The 13,150-nt window shown below is 47.2% G+C and overlaps 2 protein-coding genes across 2 annotated transcripts in view; both read right to left on the bottom strand.

Moving 5' to 3' along the window:
* The window catches only part of LOC126484877 (odorant receptor 4-like), an 81,636-nt gene extending 71,127 nt beyond the window's left edge, over positions 1 to 10,509 (bottom strand). Inside the window, exon 1 of the mRNA XM_050108473.1 lies at positions 10,468 to 10,509. Within this exon, the coding sequence (XP_049964430.1) occupies positions 10,468 to 10,509 (42 nt within the window). The remainder of the gene's footprint in view (positions 1 to 10,467) is intronic.
* A 2,106-nt stretch (positions 10,510 to 12,615) lies between these two features.
* The window catches only part of LOC126484876 (uncharacterized), a 199,396-nt gene continuing 198,861 nt past the window's right edge, over positions 12,616 to 13,150 (bottom strand). The window contains exon 9 of the mRNA XM_050108472.1: positions 12,616 to 12,843. Within this exon, the coding sequence (XP_049964429.1) occupies positions 12,616 to 12,843 (228 nt within the window). The remainder of the gene's footprint in view (positions 12,844 to 13,150) is intronic.

The raw sequence follows: 13,150 nt of genomic DNA, 5'->3' as shown, positions 1-13,150 counted from the left end.
ATCTTCAGGTGCGACGAACACACTGCTAAGGCAGGTTTTCTTTTCTTTATTGTTATTTAACACCTTACATAAGGTGGGCTGGCAGCAGCACACTACGCTGCTCTTCAGCCACAAGTTTTACAAAGAAAAACAATGGAGACACAGAATATACAGAACAAAGTGGGGGGCAAAAAACAGTAGACACAGTAACGAATAACACGTAGGTGTTCACATGCGAAGACAACTAAAGAAACTGTTGGCACTGCACACGGACACTGATGATGGAGACGACACGTGAACGATGGAGCGTGGGCGGCGAAAAACACTGAGGCACAAACACGATGGCACATACACTAAAACGATGGCGATGATTTCCGGCGCGCGATTGTCCCCTTAACATGTGCGAGTCTGGGGAAATGCCAAGAGTGGAAGAAGGTGGTGGGGGAGGGAGAGGGGACAGCAGAGATGCCAATGGCAGAGGAGATGGTGGGAGGAATGAAGATATGGGGGTAGGGGAAGCCCGAGGGAGGAAGGGGGAGAAATGGAGGAGGGAGGGAAGGGGGAGAGAAGGGAGAGAGGGTCCCATAGGAACAAACACAAGAAGTGGGAGGGGAGTATCAAATTTGGTAGGAGGGGTAGATGGAGGAGGGCATCATCAGGGAGGGGGAGCTGGCGGAAGCCACCTTTTGGAGAGGGTAGGGAGAGTGGAGAGATGGAGAGCAGGTGGGACATGGAAATACAGGCACGGCAGTGGGTGGGGCGGGAGAGGATGGGAGGGACAAGCGGGTGAGAAGGATTGAGTCTATGGGAGGTGTAGAGGATCAGTATCCATTCGAGGAAAAGGAGGAGGTGGGGGAACGGAATAAAGTTGTACAGGATCCACATGGGGGAGGGGAGACGGATGCGATAGGTGAGGCGAAGACCATGACATTCAAGAATCTGAAGGGATTTGTAAAATGTAGGAGGAGCGGAGATCCAGGCAGGGTGAGCGTAGCAGAGGATAGGGCCGATGACGGATTTATAGGTGTGGAGGATGGTGGATGGGTCCAGACACCATGTACAGCCAGAAAGGAGCATGAGGAGACAGAGTCGGGAGCGTGCCTTGGCTTGGATTGTCCGGAGTTGGGGGGTTCAGGAGAGGCGACGGTCAAGGGTGACGCCAAGGTACTTAAGGGCAGGGGTGAGGGCGATAGGACGGCCGTAGACTGTGAACCAACGTCCTAAGTACGCCACTTCATTGCAAAAGCCACATCAGATTCAGATAGTTTATCCAATGAGCTACTCCATTTGTGTACCACTTTTCAACAAGATGGATACTCCGAACGGGAGATTCGCCATGCCTTACACCCGAAGCGGGTTACCCAACGTGAGTATCTGGAAGAAGGTGAAGAACAGAGGTAAATGGTCTTCTTGCCATACATCGGCGCTTTCTCTTCAAAAATAGGGAGATTATTGAGGAGGTATAAAGTTAAATGTGTCTTTCGTCCGCCGGCAATACTCAGAGCTCTCTTGGGCTCATCTAAGGACAGCTTTGGCCTAAGAAGACCCGGTGTTTACGAGATTCCTTGTGGCTGCGGCATGTCGTACATCGGACAAACTTGTCGCACTGTAGAAGAGAGATGTACTGAACACCGACGCTACACTCGTCTGGAGCAACAAGATAAGTCTGCAGCGGCCGAGCATTGTCTCAGTACAGGCCATTTTATGAATTATCAACACACCAAAATTCTCGCACCGACGAGTTCGTACTGGGACAGTGTTATTAAGGAAGCAGTGGAAATACGTAGTTCGACGAATCTTGTAAACAGAGACATGGGCTTTCAGCTCAGTACAGCTTGGGATCCAGCAATGGCCATATTGAAGTCGCATCGAGCAGAGAGGAGTACTATCGGTCATACGACGGATGACGATTCGCCAGCAACACAAATATTCTGTTGACAACGGGAGGATGGTCACGCGCATATGTAGACGCGCATTTTTGCTTGCGGCTTCCGACAGAGGTCGCTGGGGCGGCCGATGGCAGCGCAGAGGAGCAGTGACAGCCTGCGCGCGTGTGCCGAAGTCTTTGGTTCTTCATCCTGTATGTGACGTTGCTGTCCTTCCAGCTATCGGTTGATATCGTCGCTATTGGCCATCGAATTTGGCGCCTCCATGCATGCGCACTTCCTGCCTAAGACTGGCATAAATAGGGGGCTCTGGTCCTGCCTTAGCAGTGTGTTCTTCGCACCTGAAGATGTCGGCCAATTGAGCTGATGAAATATTGTGGAGTTTTCACTATGACATCCGACGTCTCGCCCGAGAACCATATATACATGTCCGTCGGGAAACCCTCAAGCAACACAGTAAAATTCCTCTTCATGCCTTCTATGTTGGACCTTTGGGCCCACTTCACTACACCTGTTCCCTTGGTTATTGGACGCGCTCCTGCTAATGCTTGCTCTCACCCACTTTGGGAGTTTTGATTCCCCACCCACTGGGACATCATTATTCAGCCTCCAGCAGGGGAAGCATCACCCAGCATCTCTCCTCAGGAAGTGGTTTCTCTGGATGCTCCCTTCCCAGGATTCTGCTGTGGACCAGCCAGTGGTTGAAGGTGCCACATGTTGCTGGTTGTAGGCCTTCAGATTCCTCCTCTGTCCCTGAAACTAGGCCAGACAAACCCTCACGAACATCAGAATCATCCAGGGAGAAGAGGGCAAAAAAAGAAGATCTCCAAGACATAGGAGGTTCTGGAGGTTTCCACACCACTGGACTCCCCATTTTCTGACTCTGTGCACAATACAGAGTTCCTGGTGGCCCCTGTGGCACTGAAACCTCCCCACACAACCCTATTCAAAACTGATGTGTATCGATAACGTATCCTCACAACCATTAGCAGCAGACGACCCTAGGGCATACCTGCCTCCTTGGTCCCTTCACATTCCCAAAGTATACTGACAGCATGATCTTCTAGTGGAACTGGATATTTTCTCCCAACACCTGCCTGTGCTATTTGTCATATGTGTTTTCCCTGCTTTCTGCACTGAACCATGGACCTTGCCATCGGTGGATAGGCTTGTGTGCCTCAGCGATACAGATAGCCGTACCGTAGGTGCAACCACAATGGAGGGCTATCTGTTGAGAGGCCAGACAAACGCGTGGTTCCTGAAGAGGGGCAGCAGCCTTTTCAGTAGTTGCAGGGGCAACAGTCTGGATGATTGACTGATCTGGCCTTGTAACACTAACCAAAACGGCCTTACTGTGCTGGTACTGTGAACGGTTGAAAGCAAGGGGAAACTACAGCCGTATTTTTTCCCGAGGGCATGCAGCTTTACTGTATGGTTAATGATGATGGCGTCCTGTTGGGTAAAATATTCCGGAGGTAAAATAGTCCCCTATTCGGATTTCCGGGCGGGGACTACTCGGGAGGACGTCGTTATCAGGAGAAAGAAAACTGGCGTTCTACGGATCGGAGCGTGGAATGTCAGATCCCTTAATCGGGCAGGTAGGTTAGAAAATTTAAAAAGGGAAATGGATAGGTTAAAGTTAGATATAGTAGGAATTAGTGAAGTTCGGTGGCAGGAGGAACAAGACTTTTGGTCAGGCAAATACAGGGTTATAAATACAAAGTCAAATAGGGGTAATGCAGGAGTAGGTTTAATAATGAATAAAAAAATAGGAATGCGGGTAAGCTACTACAAACAGCATAGTGAACGCATTATTGTGGCCAAGATAGACACGAAGCCCATGCCTACTACAGTAGTACAAGTTTATATGCCAACTAGCTCTGCAGATGACGAAGAAATTGAAGAAATGTATGATGAAATAAAAGAAATTATTCAGATAGTGAAGAGAGGCGAAAATTTAATAGTCATGGGTGACTGGAATTCGGTAGTAGGAAAAGGGAGAGAAGGAAACGTAGTAGGTGAATATGGATTGGGGGTAAGAAATGAAAGAGGAAGCCGCCTGGTAGAATTTTGCACAGAGCACAACTTAATCAAATGATTGAAATGGCTCTGAGCACAATGGGACTTAACTAAAAATGGCTCTGAGCACTATGGGACTCAACTGCTGAGGTCATTAGTCCCCTAGAACTTAGAACTAGTTAAACCTAACTAACCTAAGGACATCACACACATCCATGCCCGAGGCAGGATTCGAACCTGCGACCGTAGCGGTCTCGCGGTTCCAGACTGTAGCGCCTAGAACCGCTCGGCCACCCTGGACGGCAACTTAATCATAGCTAACACTTGGTTCAAGAATCATAAAAGAAGGTTGTATACATGGAAGAACCCTGGAGATACTAAAAGGTATCAGATAGATTATAGAATGGTAAGACAGAGATTTAGGAACCAGGTTTTAAATTGTAAGACATTTCCAGGGGCAGATGTGGACTCTGACCACAATCTATTGGTTATGAACTGTAGACTAAAACTGAAGAAACTGCAAAAAGGTGGCAATTTAAGGAGATGGGACCTGGATAAACTGACTAAACCAGAGGTTGTACAGAGTTTCAGGGAGAGCGTAAGGGAAGAAATGGCAGGAATGGGAAAGGAAATAGAGTAGAAGAAGAATGGGTAGCTTTGAGGGATGAAGTAGTGAAGGCAGCAGAGGATCAAGTGGGTAAAAAGACGAGGGCTAGTAGAAATCCTTGGGTAACAGAAGAAATATTGAATTTAATTGATGAAAGGAGAAAATATAAAAATGCAGTAAATGAAGCAGGCAGAAAGGAATACAAATGTGTCAAAAATGAGATCGACAGGAAGTGCAAAATGGCTAAGCAGGGATGGCTAGAGGATAAATGTAAGGATGTAGAGGCTTATCTCACTAGGGGTAAGATAGATACTGCCTACAGTAAAATTAAAGAGAACTTTGGAGAAAAGAGAGCCACTTGTATGAATATCAAGAGCTCAGATGGAAACACAGTTCTAAGCAAAGAAGGAAAAGCAGAAAGGTGGAAGGAGTATGTAGAGGGTCTATACAAGGGCGATGTACTTGAGGACAATATTATGGAAGTGGAAGAGAATGTAGATGAAATGGGAGATATGATACCGTGTGAAGAGTCTCAAAGAGCCCTGAAAGACCTGAGTCAAAACAAGGCCCCGGGAGTAGACAACATTCCATTAGAACTACTGACAGCCTTGGGAGAGCCAGGCCTAACTAAACTCTACCATCTAGTGAGCAAGATGTATGAGACAGGTGAAATTCCCTCAGACTTCAAGAAGAATATAATAATTCCAATCCCAAAGAAAGCAGGTGTTGTCAGATGTGAAAATTACCGAACTATCAGTTTAATAAGTCACGGCTGCAAAATACTAACACGAATACTTAACAGACGAATGGAAAAACTAGTAGAGGCCGAACTTGGGGAAGATCAGTTTGGATTCCGTAGAAATATTGGAAGACGTGAGGCAATACTGACCCTACGGCTTATCTTAGAAGCTAGATTAAGGAAAGGCAAACCTACGTTTCTAGCATTTGTAGACTTGGAGAAAGCTTTTGACAATGTTGACTGGAATACTCTCTTTCAAATTCTGAAGGTGGCAGGGGTAAAATACAGGGAGCGAAAGGCTATTTACAATTTGTATAGAAACTTAATGGCAGTTATAAGAGTTGAGGGGCATGAAAGGGAAGCAGCGGTTGGGAAGGGAGAGAGGCAGGGTTATAGCCTCTCCCCGATGTGATTCAATCTGTATATTGAGCAAGCAGTGAAGGAAAAAAGAGAAAAATTCGGAGTAGGTATTAAAATCCATGGAGAAGAAATAAAAACTTTGAGGTTCGCCGATTATATTGTAATTCTGTCAGAGACAGCAACGGACTTGGAAGAGCAGTTGAATGGAATGGATAGTGTCTTGAAGGAGGATATAAGATGAACATCAACAAAAGCAAAACGAGGATAATGGAATGTAGTCGAATTAAGTCGGGTGATGTTGAGGGTTTTAGATTACGAAATGAGACGCTTAAAGTAGTAAAGGAGTTTTGCTATTTGGAGAGCAAAATAACTGATGATGGTGAAAGTAGAGAGGATATAAAATGTAGACTGGCAATATCAAGGAAAGCGTTTCTGAAGAAGAGAAATTTGTTAACATCGAGTATAGAATTAAGTGTCAGGAAGTCGTTTCTGAAAGTATTTGTATGGAGTGTAGCCATGTATGGAAGTGAAACATGGACGATAAATAGTTTGGATAAGAAGAGAATAGAAGCTTTCGAAATGTGGTGTTACAGAAGAATGCTGAAGATTAGATGGGTAGATCACATAATTAATGAGGAGGTATTGAATAGGATTGGGGAGAAGAGGAGTTTGTGGCACAACTTGACTAGAAGAAGGGATCGGTTGGTAGGACATGTTCTGAGGCATCAAGGGATCACCAATTTATTACTGGAGGGCAGCGTGGAGGGTAAAAATCGTAGAGGGAGACCAAGAGATGACTACACTAAGCAGATCCAGAAGGATGTAGGTTGCAGTAGGTACTGGGAGATGAAGAAGCTTGCACAGGATAGAGTAGCATGGAGAGCTGCATCAAACCAGTCTCAGGACTGAAGACCACAACAACAACAACTGACAGCATGATCCTCCAGTGGAACTGGATCTTTTTTTCCCAACGCCTGCCTGTGCTATATCTCATATGTATTTTCCCTGCTTTCTGCCTTGTGCTCCAGGAAACTTGGCTCTCAGTGTTTTAAACTCCTACCCTCCATAGCTATTTGGGCTGCTTTATTAATCGAGCTGTCTATGGTAGAACGTTGGGTGGAGTTTTCTGTCTACAGCAAACACTTGCCACTTACTACAAATTTGAAGCTGTGGCTGTTCGTGTAAGGATGTTTCTGGATTTTACCACCTGTAATGTGTATCTCCCTTCTGATGGCAAACTGTCTCAAACTACATAGTCTGCACTGATTTCTCAGCTCCCACCACACTTCTTCATTTTGACTGACTGTAATGTCCACAACCCTTTGTGAGGTGTAACTATGACCACTGGCCACAGTAAAGCTAACGAAACTTTGGTCACAGAGATTGATCTTTGTCTCTTGAATACAGGTGCTCCCACTTTTGTCCAGCATTTGGATGTTATTCAACCATTGATCTTGGCATTTGCATCTCTAGCCTTCTCCCTTCCATCCTGTGGAAACTTCATGGTGGCCTATGTGACAGTGATCATCTTCTGATTGTCATGTCACCATCACTCACCTGGACATCTACCCATATAGTCTCTCAACAGTGGTAACTGGAATGCTTTTGCCTGTGCTGTCATCCTAAGCACTCATCACATGGAGGTATAGATGTGGTTGCCCAGAGCACAACAGCAGCCATTCTGTCGGCCATAGACTTAGCGAACCCTTGTTCCTTGGGATCCCCCCATTGGAAGATGGTACTTGGTGGACTTCAGAAACCGATGGACTCTCCAAAAACATAAGGCACATACATCAACAGAGCACTTCATTGCCTTTAAATGGCACTGTGCCCAGGTCTGCCATCTAATAAAACGACAGAAACTAGAGTGCTGGGAACTGTAGGTTACTACCATCGGATTGCAGCCGGCCAGCATGACCGAGCGGTTAAAGGCTCTACAGTCTGGAACCGCACAACCGCTACGGTCGCAGGTTCGAATCCTGCCTCGGGCATGGATGTGAGTGATGTCCTTAGGTTAGTTAGGTTTAAGTAGTTCTAAGTTCTAGGGGACTTATTACCACAGCAGTTGAGTCCCATAGTGCTCAGAGCCATTTGAATCATCGGATTGCATGCCCCTTCTTCGCAGATCTGGGCAAATGTTTGATGTATCTGTGGACGCCAGTATACCACAGGTGCACCTGATGCCTCACTGAATGGTATTGTCTGCACTGACTCAGATGTGGTCGCTGAATACGTTGCTATGAATTATGCTAGAGCCTCTGCATCTGAGAATTATCAACTTGCATTTTGTGTTCTCAAACAGAGGGTGGAGCAAGTTCACTTACCTTTCACTACACATCACAGAGAACCATATAATACTCTGTTCAGTGAGCAAGAACTCCTCAGTGCCCTATACCTTTGTTCTGACAGGGATCCAGAGCCAGACCAATCCACAGCCAAATGCTCCATACCTATTGCTGGACTTCCAATGTCATGTTCTAGCCATTTCCAACGATATCTGGAGCAAAGGCGTGACAATGTGATAGTCTCAGTACTGAAACCAGGTAAATATCACCTTCAGATGGACAGCTGTCGTCCAGCTAGTCTCAATAATGTTCTTTGCAAATTGCTCCAGCATATGGTGAGCCAGAGGCTGTGTTGGTACCCTGAGTCTTTGGTTCCTTTGGCTCCATACCAGGGCAGTTTCCGTCAAGGTCATACTACTGCTGACAATCTGGTCTGCCTGGAGTCTACTATCCATTCAGCTTTTGTCCAGCGCCAACACTTTATCACCATTTTCTTGGACCTGCAAAAGGTTTATGACACCGCATAGTGTCATCACATCCTTGTTACCCTACATGAGTGGAGCCTCTGGGGCCCATTCCCAGGTTTTGTCCAGAACGTCTTGTCATACCGGTTTCCTGCAGTATCCCCCTCCCCCCCCCCCCCCCCCAATACAAGAGAATGGGGTCCCACATCGTTCTGTATTGGATGTGCTCCTTTTTATAGTGGCTATTAAATGTCTAGCTGCAGTTGTGGGGCCTACAGTGTCACCTTCCCTGTATGGTAACTATTTTTGCACTTACTGTTGCTCGTTCACTGTGGTTATTGCTAAATGTTGACTGCAGAGTGTTGCGCTAATGGTCTAGTCCTGAGCTCTCACCCATGGCTTCCAGGCTTTAGCCACCAAGACGTGCATCATGTATTTCTGTCACTGTCCATCCACAGCTAGAAACCTTTCTCAACGATCAGCTGCTTAGTGTGCTGGAGTCTTATCCTTTTTTGGGGTTGGTCTTCTATGCCCATTTGATGTGGATTCACCATCTTCACCAGCTTAAGCAAACAAACTGGTCACACCTAAATACTCTTCGTTGCCTCAGTAACACCAGCTGGGGTGCAGACCGCTATATACTTTTGTTGCTTCACAAAGCTCTGATTCTGTCTCATTTTGATATGAGAGTCTGGCACATGGCTCAGCATCGCTTCGAGCACTGCAGTTGCTGGACCCAGTACACTATGGTGGGGTCTGATTGCGGCAGATGCCTGTCGGACCAGCTTTGTGAACAGTCCACTCATATGGGCCGGGGTCCTTTCACTACACTACATCAGACAACAACGCTACTCAGCTAGGTGATGCACATTCGCTGCTCCCCTGAGCATCTGAACTACTATTGTCTTTGCTGGTGGGGAGATCCACCTCCCACAACAGAGCCTCACACCTAGAGTTGCGATGACAGCGTTACAGTTAAGTAAATACAACTAGAGAATCACCAGTAACCACTCGTACTGCTGTGTCTTTCACACAATGCACTCAACCTTGGCTTGCTAGGTTGTTAGTAGTGTCCAGAAGGCGTCGGTGATGGAGGTCAGGCAGGAGTCCATACAATGATAAAAAATCCGCTCCAAGTATAGAGTGCGTCACATCTGCTACGATAAATTGCCATTCAAATTTGCACCGCAGGTTCAGGTTCAAAACTAATGTGACACGACCATACGTTGTTATTGTGGAACCACTGGCTGCGAAAAGGTGGCAGTCATCACATTTGCGACGTGGCAGACAGGCAGATGGATAGACTGACACTCAACACCCGTGTCTACCAAGTACTGTAACTTTGTGCTATGTTCCGCTACAAACAGTCGACGGCTGCCGTCTGGAGAGCCAATGGCCGTCATCACTGCCTTCCTGCTGAATTTTCCTGCTCACACAGCAGTTTACACTTTCGCGCCTCTGAACCATACCGTCGGTGATACCAACAGATTCTTGTTGACGAAGGTGAGCGGCTGCGCTTACCTGGTGAGCGGTGGCTACGAGATCGGCGGCTGGTAGTCTGGGTCCGTAATGCAGCTACTTGCGGGGTGAGCTCGGCGACCTGTGCTTGTAGCTCGGCAAGATTATCTGCCCGAGGTTGTGATCAAACTGTTGCGACGCATGCGGATGGATACATTTCCGCTATGCTATCCGCGGTTTGCGCGAGTGCATTCAGATCGCCGGCACACAATGTCAATATTTTCTGCGAGTCGGGTGGCAGGCGCGATAGCCAAATATTCCGCAAAATGTCGTCACTGACCACGTTGCTCGCTAATGTACGCAGTCGGCGTAGTAGCTGCGATGGTGTGCGATCGCCTAGCTCCTCTGTGCGGAGTAGCTTCTCCAATCTCTTCGCCTTGGACCGCGAGAGCCGGGTAATCAGAGCGTTCTTGATGGTTGTGTAACGATCAGTACTCGGTGGTGACTTCTGCGGCCATATCCTCATTGAGTGCAGCAACTACATAACTGTACTTCGTTTCGTCTGCGGTGGTGTGCGGTAGCACAAATTGACTTTCTACTTGAGCAAACCACAGAACGGGATTCTGTTGCCAAAACGGTGGCAGTTTTACTGCCACGCGATTTTAATTACTGTGCCAGTAGACACTTCTGCAGTTGGTGGTGGATCTGCCATCGTGAGTTACGGTGAAATGGAACACAGAAGATGCGCGACGCGGCTTACGCGGATGTTCATATTTAACGCGAGGCGACACGATACGGAGCGTTAGTGATCGACTTTCACGTTAGTGACCGTCGGACATCCCGTCGGGGTCACCACTACATGCTCGACCGCGCCGCTTGACACCCCAGAAACTGAAGATGGTTAACCAGGAATTCTCCTACATGCTAGCACAAGGAATCCACCATCCATCGAGCAGTAGTTGGTCATCTCCTCTACACGTGGTACCAAACAAGAATAACGGATGGCGTCCATGCGGCGATTACAGACATCTCAATGCCAGAACCATTTCAGATCTTTATCCAGTCCCGCAACAGCAGTTTGCATGCAGTGTCCCTGCTCTGAAGTCCAACTTCCGCCACTGTCGCCATTTGCCAGAGAACAATCAGATATGTCTAGATGGTGTGTTTTCTGCCCTCAGATCTATCTCAACATAGCCTTCAGATCGAAATACCCTGCTGTCCTGGACGTCCTTGATGCATTTCTAGGTTCAGACGTAATATACACTGACAGCTCTACAGTCGATGGTCGAACTGGTTTTGCCTACACACAAGCAAGGTACAGTTAGCTACACTCTCTGCCAAATGGATGCAATATATTCCCTAGAGAATTGGTTGCCATTGCTCAAGCCCTCAATCACATTCATTATTGTACCAGCGAGATGTTCTTAATTGGCAGTGACCCCCAAGTGGTCTTCAGACTATCGACCAGTGCTGCCCTCGACACTCACTGGTTGTCCATCAAGATGGACAACCAGTAGTCTTTATCTGGATCCCACATCATGTTGGTATCCCAGGAAACAAAGTGCTGACTGGTTGGCCAAGTTTCCCACGAGGATGCTGACGTTGGAGATGGGGATACCGAAACTGGACCTTTAGTCGACTCTATGTTGTCAATTGTTGGGCACTTGGAACAAGGGTTGGCGTGCTCTGGTTTATCCAAACTAAATGTGAGCAATAAAGGAGACCACAACTATGCGGTTGTCTTTGCTTTGTGTTCCTTTCAGGGAATCTACCATTCTCTGTAAGCTTCACGTTGACCACAATTGGCTGACCTACGTCCACATCCTGAGACGTAAGGATCAATCCCACTCTGAGTGTGGTGCCCAACTGATGGTGGCCCACAGCCTATGGATCTGCTCCAAGTTCGCTGCCTTATGGCAAACCTTAAACTTGCTGACACACTGCCTCTGATGCCAGCGGACTACTCTAAAGTGGCTGATCTGGCTTTACGTTTCACTCATGAAGGTGGTTTATACTCCTCTTTGAGAGGTAGGGCCCACTGGCCTCGTTAGCTGCTTGAGGGATTGGAGAGATGCCCCATTGCGTGGTCCACCTATAGGGCTTGGGGCTGCCCTTGCTCAGCGATCCATCCGGCCCTTGCCTTCCCACCTTTTCAGTTCCTCTTATTCTTTTGCGTCATTTGTTTAGTATTTCTATGTCATTGTTCTGTTTCCTGAGATTTTAACAACCTGTCCATATTTCTAGTTTTCTTGTGAATAGTGGAGGTGAGGAAACACTGGTCAGGTGCAGAGGGTGGGTGTCCAATCGCCTAAAATGTCCTGAGGGCCTTCAGGTAGCTTTCTGGATGGAGAAACTTACCCACATTCACTTTCTTGCCCTTATCTCACTTCTATTTGCTTGTGTCTCTTGGTTTTATTGACTCTCCTTTACATTTGGGTTCATCAAGATTTGTCTTCTGTGTTCTTCACCCTTTAGGGCTTTTCCCAGCTTGACGTATGTAGGATGGAGGGAATGACGACGTAGTAGTTCGATTCCTTTATCACTATCAATCGAATCCAATTCGTGTACGTCGTAGGGTCAGCATGCTTTGTATGTCCAAACTGAGTTTCCTCTAGGTTAGCTTCTATCAGTCTTCCCACGCTTCTGCAAATATTTCGTAATACTATTTTCCAGCCATGATTTATTGAGCAGATAGTTCGGTAATATTCTCAATTGCCAACACCTCCCTTCTTTGCAACTGTGACTATTACATTTTTCTCGAAGTGTGAGGCTAGTGTTATTTGATTAACAGAATCATTACAGATAGCTTCATGTACCATTAACAGAAATGCAGGAACCAAACTAGTTTACTTATCTGTCTTAGCGGCGGCTGGCTGGCGTCGAACAGATAGAGAGCGTCGAAAGGCAGCGAGTTGTCGCCGATGACGAGGGGGACGAGGCACCAGTGTGTGACGCCGTACACGCACACCCACAGCCAGAAGGCGGTCGCCCACATGCTCAGGCGGCGGCACTCGCTCAGCTGTTGCTGGAGCCTCGTCACGGCTACCTGCCATATTGTGATACCCCAGCACATGAAGAGGAAAAGAACTTATTTTTATGTGAGGGGGAGCCTGTCCGCCGCTGAGAAAATGCACGTGGCAGGAATGTGGCAGCCAGTCGGATGTGCATTGTGACAAAGGCATGGATCCAGAGTTCGTTCTGGGGTGAACGGATTACAGTTTGTTGCAGTCTATCCCTCGTCCCTAAAAAATTTAACTAGCTATCATCCTCAGTTTTAGCGCGCAAAATGTGCCTACGACTATAAAATAATAATAACACACACATCAAAAATAGTTTTGCATCACCCCGGATCC

Source organism: Schistocerca serialis, chromosome 6, assembly GCF_023864345.2.
Source record: "Schistocerca serialis cubense isolate TAMUIC-IGC-003099 chromosome 6, iqSchSeri2.2, whole genome shotgun sequence".
Classification (NCBI taxonomy): domain Eukaryota; kingdom Metazoa; phylum Arthropoda; class Insecta; order Orthoptera; family Acrididae; genus Schistocerca; species Schistocerca serialis.
This window is presented reverse-complemented; position numbering and strand designations above follow the sequence as displayed.